Source organism: Nyctibius grandis, chromosome 7 (genome assembly GCF_013368605.1).
Source record: "Nyctibius grandis isolate bNycGra1 chromosome 7, bNycGra1.pri, whole genome shotgun sequence".
In the NCBI taxonomy this organism is placed as follows: domain Eukaryota; kingdom Metazoa; phylum Chordata; class Aves; order Nyctibiiformes; family Nyctibiidae; genus Nyctibius; species Nyctibius grandis.
In genome coordinates, this window is record NC_090664.1 from 47,902,125 (window position 1) to 47,921,815 (window position 19,691).

The 19,691-nt window shown below is 44.0% G+C and overlaps 1 protein-coding gene across 5 annotated transcripts in view; it reads left to right on the top strand.

Moving 5' to 3' along the window:
* Positions 1-765: 765 nt before the first annotated feature.
* The window catches only part of DIP2C (disco interacting protein 2 homolog C), a 334,890-nt gene continuing 315,964 nt past the window's right edge, over positions 766-19,691 (top strand). For all 5 annotated transcript variants that reach the window (XM_068404523.1, XM_068404525.1, XM_068404524.1 and 2 more), the window contains exon 1: positions 766-1,173. In XM_068404523.1, the coding sequence (XP_068260624.1) occupies positions 1,089-1,173 (85 nt within the window). In that variant the 5' untranslated portion in view covers positions 766-1,088. The remainder of the gene's footprint in view (positions 1,174-19,691) is intronic.

Here is a 19,691-nt window from a genome sequence, read left to right on the forward strand (position 1 = left end):
CTTAGATTGGAAAAGATGCTTAAGATTGAGTCCAGCTGTTAACCTACCAAGTCCACCAGTGGCTGAACGCAGAGAATATAGGTTAAAACAGGGGAACGCTGGAAGTTGTTCCGCAGGCAGGGCAGGAAAGCGGGGTGCAGGGTGTCGGAGTGCAGGTCATCTTTCTGACGCTGAATTACCACCCGGCCTTGGGCACATCGCTCCTTGCCCCCTTCCTCGGTAATACCGGGACCAGAAGACCGACGTCCAGGGAGTGCTGTTGGGATGGATAAACGACAAAGCCCTTTCCCGGTCTCACCCTGGAGCCGCCGTACGCGCGCAAAGCGCTGCAACAAGGTCGCTCCGGACCCCGGAGGGGAGCGCGGAGGAACCCGCTGCGCCCCCGCGGGTGGGCGCGGCCCGGGCCGACACGCCGGGTGCCCAGCCCGGATCCGCACCCCGGGTCCCCATCCCCAGGCGCCATCCCGGGGCGGGGCGGCCCCGCTGCGCGGCCGCGGAGCGCTCCGCGGAGCGGCGCTGGGGCGCCCCCTGGGGGCCGGCGGCGGGGGCGCGGGGCGGCGCGGTCACGTGGCTGTGACAGCGGCGCTGTGCCTGGCCAGCAGCAGTCGCGGCAGCGGCACCGCAGCGCCAGGCGCCGCCGCCAGCCCCAGCCGGGCAGGGAGGAGCGGGCCGGGGCCGGGGCCGGGGCCGGGGCCGGGGCGCGGCGAGGCGGGAGCCGCCGCCGCGGTACCGGGCGGCGGGGGGTGGGGGGTGGGTCGGGCCGGGCGCGGCGGGGAGCCGATGCGGAGCGATCGCGGGCGGGCGGCGGCAGCGGGAGCAGCCATGGCGGGGCCCCGCTGAAGGAGGCGGCGAAGGAGGAGGAGGAGGAGAGGGGAGGAGAGGAGAAACCTCCGCATTCCCTCCCTCCGCGCCCCGTCCCCCCGCGCGGACCGCCCGCCCGCCTCCCCCCTGCATGCCCGGCTGAGACCGCGGGGAGGACCCAGCCACCCGCCGCGGCCCCGCCGCCTTCCCTTTCCCCGTTCAGCCGCGGACAAAGGGGGAGAGCGGGGCAGCCAGAGGAGGGGAGAGCCCGTCCCCGCCGCGCGAGCATGGCGGACCGCAGCCTGGAGAGCGTGTCCCTGCCGCTGGAGGTGCGGGCCCGGCTGGCCGAGCTGGAGCTGGAGCTCTCCGAAGGTAAAGGGGCGGCGGGGCGGGCCCGGGCGGCGGTTGGGGCGGGCGGCCGTTGGCGCGGGCGCGCGGCAGCGGAGCGGCAGCCCCCGGCCCGCTCCCCCCCTCACGCACCCTCCGCCCTGCGGCCCTGCTGCCCGCGGGGCTGCTGCCGCGCTCGCCCCGGCCCCGATGGCGCCCGGGGCTCCCCTGACGGCCCCCCCCGCCCCGCTCCCGTAGGGTACCGGCGCGGATGTTTTGTTCTACCTGTGAATTCCGCCTGCGCTCTGCGCCGCGGCGCTGGCGGGGGCGGCAGGGGGGCTCTGGCAGCGGGGCCGGCCGCCCCAGCCTCGCACGCTGTGGTGCGGGAGGTGGAAAAATCCGTAGGGGGGATCCTGCCCTGCCGAGGAAACGCAGCTTCGCGGAAATGTGCGGTGTACCTGCGTGCGAGAAGCCGCCTCTGCGGCCGGATCGAGGGGCTCGCCGCGGGGTCCACGCAGCGAGTGTGTCGGTTGCTGTAAAATACCCCACGATAAGGTCGTTTTGGACAACACCAGTTAGGTCGCTTAGAGCAAACGATTTTTTTTTTATAACTGCGGGATTTTTATTTTTTTTTTTAAAATATGTATCATTGAAAGCTTGTGGTGATTTTCTCGGCGTGGTTGATTTTGATGCTCCGCCGGTTCCCGGGCTGGGAAAGCTCTCATGCGAGCCGCGTCCTGCTGGTGCCGTGGCTGGGAGGGTGAGCAGGAGCCCCAGCCCGCCCGCCTCCCCTCAGCCTGACTCCAGCTCCCCGTTTCCATGTGTGTCAGCTCCGGTTAAGGAACCAGAGGCAGTGCCTGTCAGGAGCCCTCGCTGATGGGGACTGAGCGCCTGGAGTGCCATCAGTCTTGGAGACGATTTTAGTGTATCAGATGTAATCTGTTCCTCCCAGAGGAAGAGAGTGGGGAGTATTTATATATACTGATGCTAGGGCTGGCTCTTTCCTGAAATGCAAATCTGCTAGTAGCTGCCCCCCCCCTTTTTTTTAAATAAAAAACCCCAAATATCAGGGTTTGTTCATCACCGAGAGGCTACAGCGCTTAAGAGAAGGGGCAACTGACCCAGCGTGTCCCAAATTAGTTATCAGAAGTGGTCGATATATTGAGCTGCCTGTCTGTCTTTCAGTCTTTTTCTAACGGTTTGTAAGGGCTCCAAGCCAGAAAGTAAAATGCGCTCGAGCCAGTTTCATCAGCAGGGAGGAGCTGATGTTGACATTGTATTTTCCTTTTAACGCTTTGAGGGTGAAGAGGAGACTGAGCTACGGGGTTTGCTTGTGGCTCTCATTTCTGTGCCTCCCCTGCCCCGAGGGTGCCCTGAAAACCTGAAATAAGAGGAGTTAAATACAATATTGCCTTTCTGTGATGCACTGCCCGTCGATTGGCCCTTATTTGTGGTAGTGAGGGTGGGAGGAAGGACTGTTTATATCACGGTGTATGTAACGTTGTCGCTTTATGCAGAAAACGCTTCTTGGTGTGTATCGCATCATTGTCTACACACCAACGAGATACTAATTAAAACGACTGTTAGTAAATGCTTGCAGAAGACCAAAGTCAAACTGGCGTAGACCTTCAATAAGAAATACGCTAATTCAGTGTACCAAAGTTGTAATGCAGTTTTACGGTGCAGTTTCTGTTGCTGTAAGCATAATCCAAGAAGGCTGTGAGGAAGTGGGACGTGGTTTGCAATTGGACATCTGTATCTGCACTGCTGTAACTTCCCTGCAACTAGAGCTGGAATGAATTTAGCCCACTGACAATATCTTTCCTTCTGTGCCACTGATGTTACACCCAGCAGACGGGATGGCTCGTGTTTTCTGACTGTGGCAGCCTAAGCGAAGACCAGTTGGACTTGGGAGGTGGGTGGAGAAAGGGTCAGCATCATGGTTTCAGTGTCTTCCCCCAAACCGCTCTTTATGTGCTCTTAGTCAAGTACATTACAGTGCTCAGTGACTAAGAAAATGAAATAATTCACTGCTTAAAGCTCCTACCTTTAGGCACCTGTGTTGCAACTCCTGGCCTATTCCCAAAACTAATCCCTACAGACAGTGGGATCAGTAATTTGTACAGCTCGTTGTGCTGTAGAAGATCGGTAATACTCTGGCCATGCTAAGTCTGAGTTAAATGGTTTTCAAGGCAACTTTGTGCATCTTTACACCCTGAACATGCAGCACATTGTGTACATGCTTGACTGTCATGAGCCAGTCCGCTGACTTCGGTGGAGTGCATTCACTGAGATACACTTATGCAGGTACATAAAAGTTCACAAGACTGAGGTCTTGACACGTGTTATGCTCATGACGTGTAAGGTGTCTCTGCCTTCGTGAAGCAGGAAACTGTTGAAGGCAACAGACAGGCAACTGCATGGTTAAACGTGTTTGGGTCTTATTCATAACCTCGGGAGCTGAGTGACTGCTGTAAATTGTGCCCCTTTTTAAAATGCTTTCCTGAGTCAGACTTGCTAGGAAAATGTTTTTCGAATGCTGGATGCCTGAATTGGTTTGTTGTCTTGTTTGTGAGCATGAGTTTTTCAGTTCTGGTGCTGCTGAATGCTGTGGGTCTTACAGCTGCCGCTTGTACCCAAGCAACGCAGTTCTCCGGTGCTAAAACCTGTTATGGACAGTGCAGCTTTAGGAACAGCTTCTGAAAGCAAGCTGCTGCTTTGTGGAAAAGAGAGGAGCACCGGCAGGATTATTGCAAGATCATTTCATGGATGTGAGATAAAGCTGTCTCCTTCCTAGCTCCTGGAAGTGTCTTGTGTGACACTTGACAAGACACTTGGTCCTACCCACGCAATGCGTCTGAAAACCTAACATAAAATAGTCGGTGTCTGCGTGACCAGACAGCTAGTATCGTGTCGCTGGCACAGCGGGCACTGTGCAGATGTTGTAATTACAGTGTTCACTGGTAGTCATCGTACATTTAAATTTGGTCATGGCATTTCCCCCCAGCCTTGTAGCCAAACTCTGAGTTCCTTGTTCAGCTGTGCACTAGGCATGGCCTCACTTGGGCAGGGATGCTGGCAGGAGAACCTCAGGAAGTGGCTGCCCAACAGGTAGCACGTGCTTTTTGTACAACGGGGCAAAGTGCCTTTTTTTTTTTTTTTTCCACAAGTGTTTAGGCAGTTCTGCACTGATGGTTGGTTGAGAGCGGGGAGCAGTTTGTCAGGAAGGTGTTTACTTGGTGATCTGCTAAGATTGTCTCTGGGGCAATGCTAACCCATTGGTTATTGTGGACAAGCCACATGCCTTCAGCCTCCCCTTTGTTGTGGTCTGAATGGGCTTTTTTGTTTTAAACACAGGTATTTAAAAGGTACTATGGATGCAAATTAGGATAACCATTTTAGATTTCCTTAGTTTCATTATTATGATTTAGAAGGTAAAGATCAGTCAGAGTCAGAAGTGCTTACCAGTGTCCTCAGCGCCTGGGTGCTGGTGGCCTGCCCCACACGGGGAGTGAGGGGTGGAGGTAGCCTAGCACTCAGATGAGTGCTGAGAATGACTTCCACGTTGATGTGTTGGCATGTAATGTTATGTTCAGCATAAGGCATCGATAGCACACTTCTTGACGATGTTTTCACTTCATTTTGGGAGGGGGAAAGTGCTTCTGTGTTTCTCAGAAGATAGGGGCACAGCAGCAGTTTTGAGTGTTAGAAGTTGTGGAATTGTCCTTATCCCACCAGATATTCTGAAGACTTGTTTTGCTGTGTTTGAGTGAACGTGCCTGATGCTGGCACGTTACATACGTGTTCTCTGACTCTGTGTAGTAGTTTCCACTGAGCATATTAAAGCTTGCATTGCTCAAAACTGTAGCCCTTCTAGGCTGATGCAATCAACATCTCACTCTGCAGTAGCTGTTCTTTAGGGCTGCTTAGAATTTTACGAGGCTTTAGTTTTCTAACGATGTATAAAATTGTACTGGGTGGAAATAGATGAATCAGCTTGTTTTTTAGAATAGCTTGGGGGTTGTTAACTGAAGAACTGATTTAATAAAACCAGGAGTCCTGAAATGTGCTGTCTTATTAAAAAAAAATGTAGTTCTACAACCCCTCCATTCTTAAAAACACTTAAGGATTTAAAAAAAAAAGCCCCCCTCCAATACTTTTCTCATTTTCCCCTCAATTTAAGGGTATACAAGGTTATATTGCCCTTCCAATTACTTCCTGAACCAAAATTAATTGGGAAAAGATGCTCTGTAGTTCTTCCAGTATTTTATTCAAGTGTCAGATAACATAGCAGAAACACTTAAAGAACCACAGACGCCACAGGGAAAATGTGAAAACCATCCTGTTCAGAAACTATTCTGCCTATATTCCATATGATACTTCCAATCCTCTTCCATTTTAAACATATGAGGCATAGCGTTTTTTTTTTCTGAAAGTCTGAACTTTTCTCCAAAGAGCACTTTCAAAAAAGTGTCATCAGATCTTTAATGAGTGGTTACTTATTCCCAAAAGCAGTGGACGTGCACTCCGCTAATTAATTTGGTCCTCAGCTTTTGTTGTATCAACTGGCTCGATTATATTCAGTAATATTGTTGGGTTGACTGGGTCATTGTCTGGCCAGGTTTATTATTTTATTAGGTATAAGTTCTGTCTTTTGTGGTCTGCATGTAGTCACTGGGTTGGGGCCAGAGAACTGTAGTTAGCTCCTCTAGTTATTATTTCTCCATAACATTTGCCAGCTGACTCTTTGCCCATGGAGAGGTTTCGAAGTGTGAAAATTTCCGTAACTACCACACCTCTGTGATTTGGGATGCAAGTCATCCTTTTAATTCACTCCTTGAGAGAGTGCTCTGCTTAGCAAGTGGGTATCACCTGTGCAATGACAAAGTGTTAATACTTTCTGAGTTTAGGTGAGAAATGAACTAAGAAATTCAATACATTTGCTTCTTGGTTTTTGAGCCATTAGGGTGCAGTTGGCTCATGTTTTCGGTTCTTTTTCTGCCAAAGAGAGGACTAATTTGCTCATAATACATAAAGGTGAAATTTTCACGTAAGCTACGTACAAGATCTAAGGCTTTAAGAAAATATACCAAATACCATGGGAATTATGATAAAATCAAGAGTGCTGGCAAGAGAAGCTCCTCTCATCAGCTGTTTTGTTTCTTGGATGGTGCTCAAGTTGAAGAGGGACAGTAACTTGATTATTTTAAAAACAGGTTAAATTCACTCGCAAGTTAATAACCATTTGCATTTTAAGACACTGGAATTTGAAGTCTTTTTTTTTTTTAATATCTTCCTACTTTACTGAGATATTTGCACTTAAGGGCTTTTAATGGGCGGTGTTGTGTTGACAGGATTCTCTACCACTCATTCAGATGAAGTACGTTGTAATGCCTTGTAAAATAGACTATGCAAATCTCCAGGATGTTCCCAGAACAGCTGTCCCGAAGGCATGCTGTAAATACACTTTTATTGCCAACTGATGTTGAGCAGCATTGATGCCCAAGGGTTACACTTAATATATCATGCAGATGATCTTTACTGTATTACACAACAGACATACTCGAAAAACTTTTCCCAAGGATGTGTGAAAATTGCCAATGGGGTGTCAGTTTTATAGGCAAAACAGGCAGTAAGCAATGTATTTGTAACGAGAACGCGCGTTGTGAGGAGCTGCCCTTGCAGCTTCAGGGTACGTCTGCGCGATGCTGCTGCACGGTGCAGGGAGCAGAAGCCAGCACTGCTTCCCCCTGCCAAACCGACAGCTATAGTTGCGAGTCAACGTGCTGCTTTTCTCTAGAAGGGTATTGACCTGCCTGTGTTATTCCTTTATAAGGGGAATGCTGTCGTTTTGATTCGAATAGTCTTTCTTCTAGCAACCCAAATATCCCTTGGTATCAAAGGAATTCAGATTTAGCACACCTCTTTCCTTTGTGTTTAATTTTTCTCAGGGAAAAATATTTTCATGCTGTATAAAAGGCAGATATAATAAACTAATTTTTGATGCAGGATTTGGGTTGGGAGCAGCAGAAAGATCAATGTTTCTCTGAAGGGACATCAATAGACTCCTTTAGGTTTTCATAGCTCAGAATGGATGTTTGTGGCATGGTACAGAGAATCCTAAATGTACCATAGCTCTTCTATACTTAAAAATGCATTGACTGCATTTTAATTTTTTAAGAGGCTATTTGTATAACGCGTCAAGCAGGACATAAAATTTTTTTTAAAATAACTGCTTTAATTCCCCGGCAACTGTCAGACAAGATGACTCACTGCAGTATAAGAATTCACCACAGCACATCACAGATTTGACACAAACTCTTAATCCATGTAAAATTATGCATGTATATTCCTCTACCTTCCGGGTGGGTGAGCTTCATTTTTGCCAAACTCCTGAGTTTCCCATGCTGCCTTCTCTCCTTCCCTGCCTCCTTTTTTTTCCCCCGTTTCTTCTTGAGAAGCTCCTTGCAGTCAGTAGCCCCAGCCACGGGGTCTCGAAGCGCCAGTCTGTTCCTGGCTTGTTAAGAGCCTTTCCTCGTCGGTAGCAACGGCCCCTGATTCTCCCCGTGACTATGGTGGTGTGGGGGGTATTTCCAAAACGTGGTTGCTCTCTGCAGGGTTATTTCTGGTCTTTCCTTGTATTACTAGGGTAAACATACACTAAAAAATGAACTGGTTTCATTTAACTCCGCTTGGTGGAATGCATCAGGGAATTGCTCATTTTAGGCCCGTGTAAATCAGTCAAGGTTTTTTTCAGTAATCTTAGCTAGGGCTTCTAATTGCTAGCAGTATTATTTATCGCTAGGATTAAATATAACTTTGAAACATGTATAAAACATATTGGGGACATCATGATCTTCTGCAATAAAAAAGCAAGTATAGGAATAGGAATACTCAAAGCAATTCAGCTTGAGACAGATGCTGGGAAGACCATGGGCACAGCTTTGGCTGGAGCCTCTGGCCACAGAAGAGGAGGCTTCTGCCCTAAAGCCTTGTGGAGTCCTACGAGAGCATGGCTCTCGGGGGATGGACGAAGGCATGCCATGGTGCTTCTTGTAGTGCCTTTTCTGAGAACAGAGTCGGTTGCTGGTTCTTGGCAGTTTGATAGACATGGTCTGTTTGACACATAACCTGCAGTGCTTAGAGCAGTGTTAAGTGCCAGGGTGTTGATAATTGTCACATTATTTTACAGCAGAAGTTAACGTTGAAAAGTATATGATGTCTGGTCTCAATGACCTCTTTTTAAGAGTATCGTGTTAAATGGTTGGATGACTAGAGAAAGAAAGAATTCTTATAAAGTATCTTGATAACTTGGAAGGGAAGGTGTTTCCTGTGGCTTTTGAAGGTGCTGTTTGATTTCCAAAGACTGAACTGGACCATTAATAGGCCATCTTTTAGGATCCTTGAGGTGGTGTTTGTGTTTACATGTACGGCTGTGTCTGCAGAATGGTGGCAGGTGAGGGAAAGAAGGGATTCTTCAAATGTTTTCTGCTTATATGGAAGTAAAAATGGATGTTAGGACCTGTCTTTGGTCCTCTTCCTCTCTGGATCCAGAAACCATACCTCCCCACTAACCATGACATCTGTAATTTCTTCATTTGAATCTTGGCTTGATCTGTATGTAAGATTAAAATATCAAAAAAAGATCTTGTAAGACTGGTCTGGTAGGAGCTGTTGAGAAGCCAGGAGAATGTTTCTTAACGAACTCTGTGGCAAATACTGAAGTGTAAGTAATGGGGCCTGCCTTTTTGCTGGTAGGCTGGTGGTTGAGACTAGCAAAAGTTTAGAGACTTTTGGTTGGCTTAGAGACCCAAACAAAGTGTGCTGACACTCTTTTTCCTATTGTGTGGATGTCCATGTATCCATAAGCAGCCTGGCAAAATAAAGAGACCCTAGCAACAGTCTCTTCACAGAAAGCAGGCCTGGACTGTCCCCTTTGTGTGGCCTCTCCAGAGTTAAGCAGTATTAGCAGGATGATTACAGGGCTATTGCATCTATTACCATTTAATGAAAAAATAGACCAAATTGATCTTTGGGAGTCTAGTATCATTACGGAACAGTTCTGAAATTGTACAGAAAATTTCCTTGCGAAATCCATACACTGTATGACTGCAGTCTCATACAGGTACGTGCCTCAAGGTCATGGCAAATAATGGAACTTCACCTTTTTTTTTTTACCCCAAGCAGATACCCTTAGTCATATTAACTCGTATTTTTCATTGTTACAATTGCAAGGAGAATGAGCAAAATCTAGAATTTTGTGTGCCATGCCTCTCTTACCCTTGTTGAAAGAAAAGTTATTCACAGCAAGGGATAATATTTTTGATGAATGCCTGAAAAAATAAAATGATGCCATTGTGGTGACATGCGAACAGTTCAACTTTGGTAAAGAATCTTAAAATAGAAATTGCATTTCAAATACTAGACTTCTTTGACAAATGCCTGGGGATGAACAAACAACAGTTATCTAGTGAAACAGCAAAATGCGGATATGTCCCTATTCTTTCCTGAATGATGACAACAGCAAACCCCTCTGCTGAATTTGCTGGAAGAGCCCAGTTTAATTTGCTATATGTTTTAGTCTAAAAAAATAGAATAGATTGTTGAGAAGATGGTGTAAGTTTTTCCAAGTGTTGTGAAGTGAGGAGTTAACTTTTTTTTTAGGAAAAAATGAAAAAATGCTATTGAACTGCGGAGTGATTTTTACTTCTAAGAGGGAAAATGACAGATTGGCAATACTTTTAATTGGCTCTACTTTTGGTCAGCTCCATGTTGTAATGGAGAAAGTTGGTTTGTTGTGTTGAGCAACAACAATGGGACCAGCAGGAATTAAATTTAATGTTTTTTTTTTTTTATGATGATGAAAAAAAAAGTCTTCCATTTTATGTTTACGAATTTTATGCTGCTAAAGCATTTGACACATTCCAGTCACAAGGTTTTATCTGTGTCTCTTACAAATTCTGACTTTAGTTATACGAATATCCATATGATGTGGGAGAATGTGAGAGAACAGTTCAGAAGAGATCTTGAAGAGTGACCAAGAGCAGAAACATAGACATTGGGGATTAAAGCAGTCCTAATGAACATGGTTAACCAGGAGAAGGATGAGGATTTTATTTTGATTATTTGACAAACCTTGTGTTGGGGAAGGAGGAATACTTTCTCGTAGTGCAGAGTTAGTGCAATATTAGCAGTCAAAAACATGAGAAGATCCAACTCCTAGGAATGGAAATTAGACAAATTCAGATTGGAGGTAAGACAGAAAGTATTACTAAGGCTAGATAAACACTGAAACACTTGCGTAGAAAAGAAGACTCAAGAGCTTTCTAAAAAAAAATCTACATGCTAGTAGTCTTGATAGAAGGCTCCTTTCTGAGAAATACTGAATTTAAGAAGTCTGTATGTGTAGATGGGTACGTAAACCACTGAATCCACCCTTGATCAGAAATATACCAGTTTAAGTGCAGTAAGTACTTTTGTAGTGGCATTTTATAAATGTTTTAGTCCAGTACTAGGATATATATTTTCCTAGTAACTTCAAAAAATACTGCAACAGTTGAGAATTTCAGGTTTAGTATGTTTTCAGTAGTTTACTAGTGATGACTTGACATTTACTTACAGTAGTATTTTGTTTTAAATCAATATTGAACACTGTAAGGATGTGCATACATTACAGTTTGAGAGGATAAATGCAGCCGCTCTGATAATACTTGCTTAAATACTGACTACACATGTATTTACCTGTAGCTCAGAGGACTTTCTGTATTAAGTGTGAAGTGGCAGAACAATAACATTTTTAAAAGCTCTCTTAAAATTTATTATATGTAGCTTGATCATTGGCTTTTACGTGAAAGTATTGTCCTTTTTAATCATTTGGATAAAGAATAAGAAAGCACTCGCTGCCTCTGAAGATTAATCCTTCATGCATCCTGTTCCCTGATACTTCAGGGAGGTGAGGTCTGTACTCAACAATGAAGTGAGTCGCAGTAAGACAGCTAATGTATTACTTTCCTGCTGTAGTTGTGTATTTCTCTTTAGCTTTCATCCAGTAGATGTATATTGTGGTGTATATTTTTAGTTAACAGATCTGTGAATATTGTTTCTTTCCTCCCCCTTTAGTGTTTCTTGAATTGTTTATTATTTGTAATTCTGTATGTGATTTTAATGCACCTTGAATCCACGCTTTTCCAGCATACTGAGTTGCAGCTAATGAGAAGCCCCTTCCTACTTTGAAGGCCAACCCAGTTCTCATTGGAAGGTTTCATCAGGATGGCTGCTCTTTGCTCTGGTGTCGTTGCTTTTGCCTCACCGGCCAGTCATGGTAACTTGGATTTGCTCTCCGTGTCATGGCAATAGGTGAAGGATATAGGTGCAGTGAAGGTGTCTATGTGCTGTCGTCGGAAGGTCTGTGAAAACTGTTTTGTTAATTGGGAGTTTCACAAAGGTGGTATCTTTGACCTCCAGAGGCAACTCTTCTGGAGCACAGTGAAATGTAGAGAGAACGTATTCCTTTGTCTCCAGTGGGAGAAGTGAGATATTTCCTTTGGCTTAGCCCAGACACTGTTTTTCTCTTGAGCACAATGATGCCTGGGCCAGTGTTATCTGCTGATGGTACTTCTGAGGAGGACGAGGGCTCCTGGCAAGTCCGATATTTCTTTTTCAGCTTTGAAGGCCGGCCTTCTGTCTACTTTTTGTTCCGCAAAGGATGCTATGCGGCCCAGTGAGGTGACTGGGCTCGCCTTGTGGAACAGTGAAGAAAGGTGTGTGTGGGATGCCTTGAGCCAGAAATAGGCACAGTGATGTTAGGTTTCATCTTTAACTGCTGGATCTTTCAGAGACATTTGGTAGCTTCTGGTAACCTAGTCCTTAACAGTTTTACCTCCATAGTATACTTTTAGGACAAGTATAGGAGGTCTCGGCTCTTTCTTGTCAGTGCCAGTTTCTCTGTACTTCTGGGAGGAATCTAGGCTGGTTCGTGCACCAGTTCTTTGTACTATTCAAGAAATACACTGGGCTCTTCTCTGTCCCAAAGACCACGCAAAGACCACAGCATCTCTGAAGCTTAAGGAATTTCAGTCTGAAGTCCTCTTATTGTATAATGCTGTGTGTCATTCCTGGGTGGTGGTCTGGCTTTGGCTGAACTGCAAAATGCTTTTCTGTGTGTTTTATGGGAAAAGATCACCTTCAGTGTTAGGTCTGTTACACATCATTCAAAATGTCAAATTGCATATGTATGTTGCTTCAGTTGCACTTTGGCTGTTCATGATTGTAATTGGTTACTTCTGGCAAATAATAAATGTAATTTCAGATTTAACTTCCTTTATGAGCCATTCTGCTTCAGGATATACTAGAAATAACTCAAGGCCTCATCTTCCAACTTGTTCCTCTGTACTTTTTTAGGACTGAAGTATCTAGGACTACATTAGACTGAAATTGGGAAGAAAGAAGCCAACTGTTCTTTAGAGTTGTTTTTTTTAACATGAACAGCTTCGTGATCTGAATTTTACACGGTCTTTTTACTTCTGTCATAAATCTACTCTAACTCAGATGCCCGAAGAAGTATCCCCTGACTTCCCCCTAGATAGAATGTTGTTTCTCTAGTGGGGGCCTTGTGAAAAGTAATAGTTTGAAAATGGTAGCGGATACATGCTACCTAAATGTCGTAGTTAAGTAATAATAAAACATGTTATGTATGCTGCTTCATCAAAAATTGGGTATCTTAGGGTTAAGAGAAAGAGAATAAAGCGTCTAAGTAACCATATCCTCCAGAAATACTGTGGCATCTGTTTTTCTCCAGGCAGCCTTTTGAAAATATTGTATGACTGTTGTCATGGACTGGGTCACCTCCCTCATCGGTTTCTGCATTCCACCCCTGAGCCCAGCAAGGAAGATAAAGCGGCCACACCTCTCGGAGCTGGGCTCCTGTGAGTGTACAGAAGGAATTACAATAAAATTACAATAGGAATTACAGTCAAGGGGGTGATTGTAGTGTCCCCAAAATAGAAGTGTGGGAGTACTCTCAATGTAAAAACTGAAGCTTCATTTCCAGGGGCTTAAATAAGGAGGGAGTATAAGTTTTGCTAAGATATATTCTTGTATTTATTTTTTCACTCAGAATGAAGTCCAGTTCACCTAAAAATAAATGGCAAAACTATGCTGGCATCAGGACTGCACTAGTGGGTGTACTTCCACTTAAAGCTATGTCTGTGAATAGTCAGAAACAATCTGTGGTATTTAAGGACCTATGTCAGGGTGTATGGTAGGAAGAAACAGAGCCTTTTTTTTCTCATCTTCTCTTTGTGTCTAGTCATTGCTGGTGCTAAGAGAACATTTTGCATTTCAGACGGAGCATATATGGAGCACCAGGCCAAGAAATACTCCTGGTGGGAAGATAGGGACCCCATTCAGGACTGGGAAACCAGTCCATATTTAGAGAAGTTGTTACCAATTTGCTGGAAGCAACTAGTGACCACAAAAGCTCTGTAACATTTCTGGTCCTTTGTGGAGGGTAATGCATGGTTGATATCACTTCTTCCTATGTGACAGAGAAAGCCAGTGTATGTTCCTTTTGCTTGCATTTTTCCTTCTCGTCACCTCTCTGTGTTTGCCCTGTTGTTTCACTGTAAACTCTGACCTTTGGGGCTTCTCTCCCAAGGCGTCTGGTCCTGGTATGGCAGGTCAGGGTCAATCCGCCATCCTGCGCCATGTATTTCCGTTCCTTGGTCATCTGTCTTTCCACCAGTCCTCTTAAACAGCAGACTTGCATGCAGGATCACGATGTAGATAATTCATGTGATGTCTCCTTTTGCAATAGCTTCTTTGTTTCACATGTGAAAGAGTGCTTATGAGACATGTCAGGACCAACGTGCTGAAAATTGAAATCTTTTATTCTTAAGCTGATTTAAAACAAATTCTTGTCTTGGAGTAACAAACTTGTTAACTACTGAAACTCAGAGACTGTAGAGACACTAGCTGAGCTATATGTGTTCTGCTGATCACGCTTGATGTTTGCTTTTTTGGTTATTGCTGTTTACTTCTACTTTATCATGTTTGCTTAGAGCTAGATGAGGATATTCTCCATGCAGTGTGTGGCATTTATGGAGAAATGTGCATCTTAAATTTCTTGAAATCTGATCTGGAGATAAGTCATGACATTTATTTTCCATCTAAAAATGCATTTCTCTTAATAATAGCCCCATTCAGTGTGGTGTTTTGTTTTTTGTTTTTTTTTTTAAATTCAGGAGAAACCCACACTAAACAAAAATACAGCTTACAGAGCCTAAAATTATAAAGGAACCACTTGCAAAGAGCTGGCAATGCTGTCTACATGATGAAAGCCATTTAAATTGTTCAGGCATAAAGCATGGATTAGAAACTGTATCTTCAAATCATCTTTGCACATTTATGAGTACACCTGTTATATAAGCAGTGGGAAGCGCCGAGATGCCTCCTGCCCCGTGCCACGGTTAGCAGGGTGAGGAAAAACAAGATCGTTTGTCAGTTTAAGTCTTTTAAATCCAAAGTGGAGCCTTATCTGCCTAATAGCCTAATACGAGAGAAAGATACTGCTTGTGTTCAGCCGGGCTGTATTCATGTGACTGTCAGGGGCTGAATGCCTGCTCTCAGTTCTGTATAAAGATCCCTGCTCCCGCCCTGCCTCTCCCCAGCGCTGTCATTTTGCACAATGTGCAGCATGCAGTATGGCTGTAAAGCATCCCTGAAATACTGAAGTGTGTTTCCTTTCACACTTTTATATGGAAAAGAAGAAACAAATAAAGGGCCGCCTTCTTGGCTTATATTAACTTCCTGGCTCTGTTGGGTTCAGCACCAGCTGAGGCCGAGTCATGTTACTTGCACATATTTTCAAGCACGTCCTGTATTCAGGGGAAGAGTTGGGGGATTGTATGATTGCTGTATCCTGCACCTCTTCTCTGCTCAATGCTTGGTTTAGACTTTGGTGTTGAGTACCCACAAAATACAACTCCCTGCGGAGCCCAACTTGCAACAGCAGCACTGAGGGTGCTACACGATGTGGGATGAAGCTGGCTTTTGAAAGTCCTCTCCAATGTCCGTGCTACTGTTTGCAGGTGGGTCATAATTCCAGTGATGCCTGGGTTTACAAACAAAAAAACAAAACCAAAAGAACCAAGAAAACACGAGGAAAAAAATCTTGTGGGTGTTCTTCCCCCCTCCCCTACCCGAGGAAATTTCTTTTTGCAGCTGTTTAAAGTTGGATCAACTCAGCAATCTGCTACATAGTGCAGCTTTGTAAATAACTGCACCCTACTGAGGACAGGGATCCGAACAGCACGGATGGAGGAAAAGATGGATGCACTGGGAAGAGACATGTGTATAGAAACATCTTAATACAGTTTTGCTGCTGAATAACTACACTGTCTGAATAGAAGGAAAAGTTTTTTTTACTGAGGCACTAGCACAGGTTGTGCACAGAGGTTGAGGATTCTTTATCCTTGGAGATACTGAAAAGCTGTCTGGACGTGGTTCTGGGCATCCTGTTCTAGGTGTCCCTGCTTGAGAAGGGGAGTTGGACAAGATGTCATCTAAAGGCTCCTTCCAGCCTCAGCCATTCTGTGATACACCCTTATATTTCCACCCTTTCGCTGATAAGTAATTTTGCGCTTTCCAGTACATTTCTCCTGGATTTCACACTGTATGTCGTTCTTGGAATTACATGCTCAGCCTGTCCTGCAGTGTGTTCATACCTGCTAAGAGTAGCTCCCCAGCTGAGATCTTCCGTAACACCAAGTTTTAAAGTTTTGGTTGTAATTATGCCACATGCACATTAGTGATAGTCAACAAAAATATGCAACATGGGAGGTGAAGCACATTGCATTAAACAGATACTTGATTTTGAAGCCATTTCACTTTAAAATAATGTCACTGGTTTTTCTATGCAAAACTTGACAATGGCAGTAAATTTACATATTATGTAAATGATCTAGAATTCAAGTGTGGGTAAGGTTGCTTGTGATGATTTTAACACTGTCATGATCATCACTCAGGTATATGACTGTCAATTAAACAGTTCCTGGTTTTTTTTCTGTACGATAGAAGTACATACCTGTTTTTATCTGTGAAAAAGTAGTTCCTTTGGTTCTGTCAGGAGCAGGGAAATGAACAGAACTGAATGGCTTTGAAAATCAGTTTGCTTGATTACTTATTAACACCAATTTTAGATACGAAAATATCTTGAATGTTGATGACATCTTTTATTATTTTTCTTGAAACCTGTTTTGAGAGTTGCATGCAGCTGTAATCATGCACTTAAATATTACATGTCTTTTCAAAGTTTCATGTCAGTGATACAATAATGAATCCTCCTGACTGAGCTAGAAAGCAGTCACCAGATACCTTGGCATTGTAGAACCACCCACAGTAGGATCTTCTTAGGAAAGCTGTTTGGTGGCTGTGGTCCTCAGTTGAATGTTTGGCCTCATGCTGTTAATTCTTTCCTAGCCACCAGGCTTTCTTTTCCTCTCTATAAAAAGGGAAGCTGGACTGTATTTTTTTTGGGTATGAACACAGCTTTTAAATATGGAAGAACTTCCATATCCACATCGTCTCCTGACTATTCAGTGAGCAGCTGGACATAGCTTTTGCAAGACAAAGTTATGTAGAGTATGGTCCCAACTCAGCAAAGCATTTTAAGCATGTGCTTCAGTCTCATTGATATTGCCAGTTTAACTTAAACCAAATTGTCACACATGAAGTGAGCATATCTGTCTCCTGCATGGAAAAACCAAATCTTTGGCATCTTCATTGTTTGCTTAAAAAAGAGAGTCAGTGTTAATCAAAGGATCAACAATCTTTTTCTTTTGGATTACTGCGTGAAAGGTTAGGGATCTTAAAAGAATTTTTTTTTTAAAATGAATCTCCACTGTATATTTAACATTGTCAGGTCATTAGATGAAGACAATGGAACTGCCCATATCTGGTTCTTATTTTGTATGCTTTCTCTGTGCTTTACTGAATTTGTAGATTTAAGAGATTTTGGGTGATGATGTTCTTCATTCCTACAGTATGGGGTTGGAGGTCCTCAGACTTCACTTGCTGCTGTACCACAGCCTCAGAAACAGAATTGTGTCATCACCTATGTTCTGTCTGAAGAAGTGTCTTTGCTTGCCTTCAGGGTAGAGATAGCGATTGCACGTGTCAGGATGGCAATGTTGGATTCCAAGACCTGAAATCAGGTCGATGTAGATAAGTCAGAATCCTGTGCTGCAGGGTACATGGTAACCCCAGTTCTCAGATGGGCAGGAGAGGAAGGTGTGAAGTCTTGTGATATTTGAGAATCTGCTTTAAAAATCACACTAAGCAGATAACAAGGAGAGAAGCTACTTTTATTTCCATGAGATAGTGCATGTCAGCAGACGAATCCAATATAATGAATGTTTTGGTGAAGAATACGTTCGATATGCTTGCGGTGAGTTGTCAGAAGCCACATGCCATGGAGAGGGGCCTCCTGTTTGCACCATGTCAATGCAATCACCTTAAACGCCCAAGGCAGGTCCTTGTGTTTGGTATACCTGGTGCCTTTGAGTGACAGTGAGGAAATGAGGGATTACAGCAATTGCCTTTCCTCCTAAACACGAGAAGATCTAGGCACCCATTTTCTGGAAAACGTTTTGAGTCTGTTTCTCTTTACCTTTTGCTGCAAGGCAGGAAGAGGGAAGAAGCAAGGAAGAAAGAGCAAGGCTGGAGCTGTTCATTTTTTTTCTAGTATTGCCTTAACAAAAGTGGTTCATCGGCCAATTACTGTCATCACCAGCCAAAGACAAAAATGCCTATCTCCTGCTTTCCGGGGCTGAGTTTGCAGCTCAGGCATATGGAAAAACTAGATCCAGACGTGTTGTTTTCCAAAGACCCTATGCAAGCCATTCTTTTATGGGAAAAAGAGGCAGTTGAGTGATGGATGAGAAGATTTTTTTTCTTTTTTTTCCTGGATGTTCAAAATGTCAAAAAAAGAATGTGAGAGGCCAAGTGATAGGTATCTCTTTCTTTGTCCTTTGACATGGTATGGCAAAGGCATAAATTGTATCAGCTTTAGGAATTTGATAGTGTATTATTGTGATCAAGACTTGAAATAAAAGATTCTGTTCAGGATCGTGGATACGATCATGACTTTGTTTGCATTTTTGTTTTCATCTTCCTTTTACCATCCATCATGGTGTTTTCCTCAGTGTACTTGGGATCTACTGGAGTTGCTCTGAAGGATCACTGTTTCCCCACTGAGTTTGTTTTGCTTCATTATGCTATGTGAAAACGTAGTGGCTGCAAGGAACTTGGTACTTTTGTAATATCCCGCATTTATGGTGGTTTAATCCACTGTTACTGTGTTTCATAAGATCTGAATAACAAAAGAAACTTTTGATTGTTTATGCAGTAAAAGGAAAGGTCTGCAAAGCCTAGTACAAAACTCTTGTTTGTACCCACTGCTACGGGGTGAGGAGGGTACAAAGTTACTCTGTCGCTGTGATGGAATAACTAAAATTTAGACATAAAAACATGTTTGGACAAGGACTATGTATTCCATTAAAGGCTAAATGTGACACATTAGAGAACCTAAGAATTTAGCTGTGGAAACATCTCTTGAGGCAGTGATTTATTTTCAGTGGTATTTCAGGAAGTAGCTTTTTAAATTGTAAAAATCAGTACACAGACGTCATTATTTTCACATGCAGTGTGTGTGTGTGTGTGTGTAGGCGTATTTAAAGATTTGAAGGAATATACATGCAGAGAAGATGAGGAAGGAAAAACCTCACACACCGACTCCTCAAATGAACAAATCTTCCCACTTAAGGGCATGTTACGGGAAGCAGCTGCTCCCTTAGGGATAGGCATGTGCAAGTAACCCCCCTCCTGAGTCACAGATTTTTGCTCAGCTTTGTGGTTCAGATGTGCAAGCCCCTTCCCCACCATGCTCCCAATTCCTTAAATAACAGCCGAGGTCAAGAAGGACAAGGGATAGATCTCACTGTCACTAGGAGGCCTTCTCAGTCATACCAGGGGATGTGGGGTTTCTTGATGCTCAGTCTCAACTGTCTGGTACAAGAAGATAATTTTAATCCTATTTTATTTATCGCTTCTCAGTAGTGTTTTGGCTTTTATACTGACTCACACCCTTTCTAATGAGTCACCAATGCTTTTGTTGTTAAATGGACTTAACAAATATCTTTATTCCAGTTAGTTTTGTGATGTGTATGTTTCTACTCGGTCACATGAAATGAATTACATGCTGCTGTTGCTGAATTTACAGCAATGTCTTTTGGCTTGGAACAATTAACCATAATGACCCTTGGTACCTCAAAATACACAGTGAATAAAGTAAAACTCTATTGTATATATCTGGAGGCTTATTTTAACACATTGTGTCTTTCCAATTGCAGTATCTGGTGGTCTCTGTAGGGGCATTTTGTTACAAAAATATTCTGGCTCCCATGGAACCAAATTTAAAACTGGAGCAAATTCAGACCCATATAATTGGTTTGGAAAATAATGAGAGGGCGAAGATCAGTTTGGCAGACGGGGACACAGACATACAG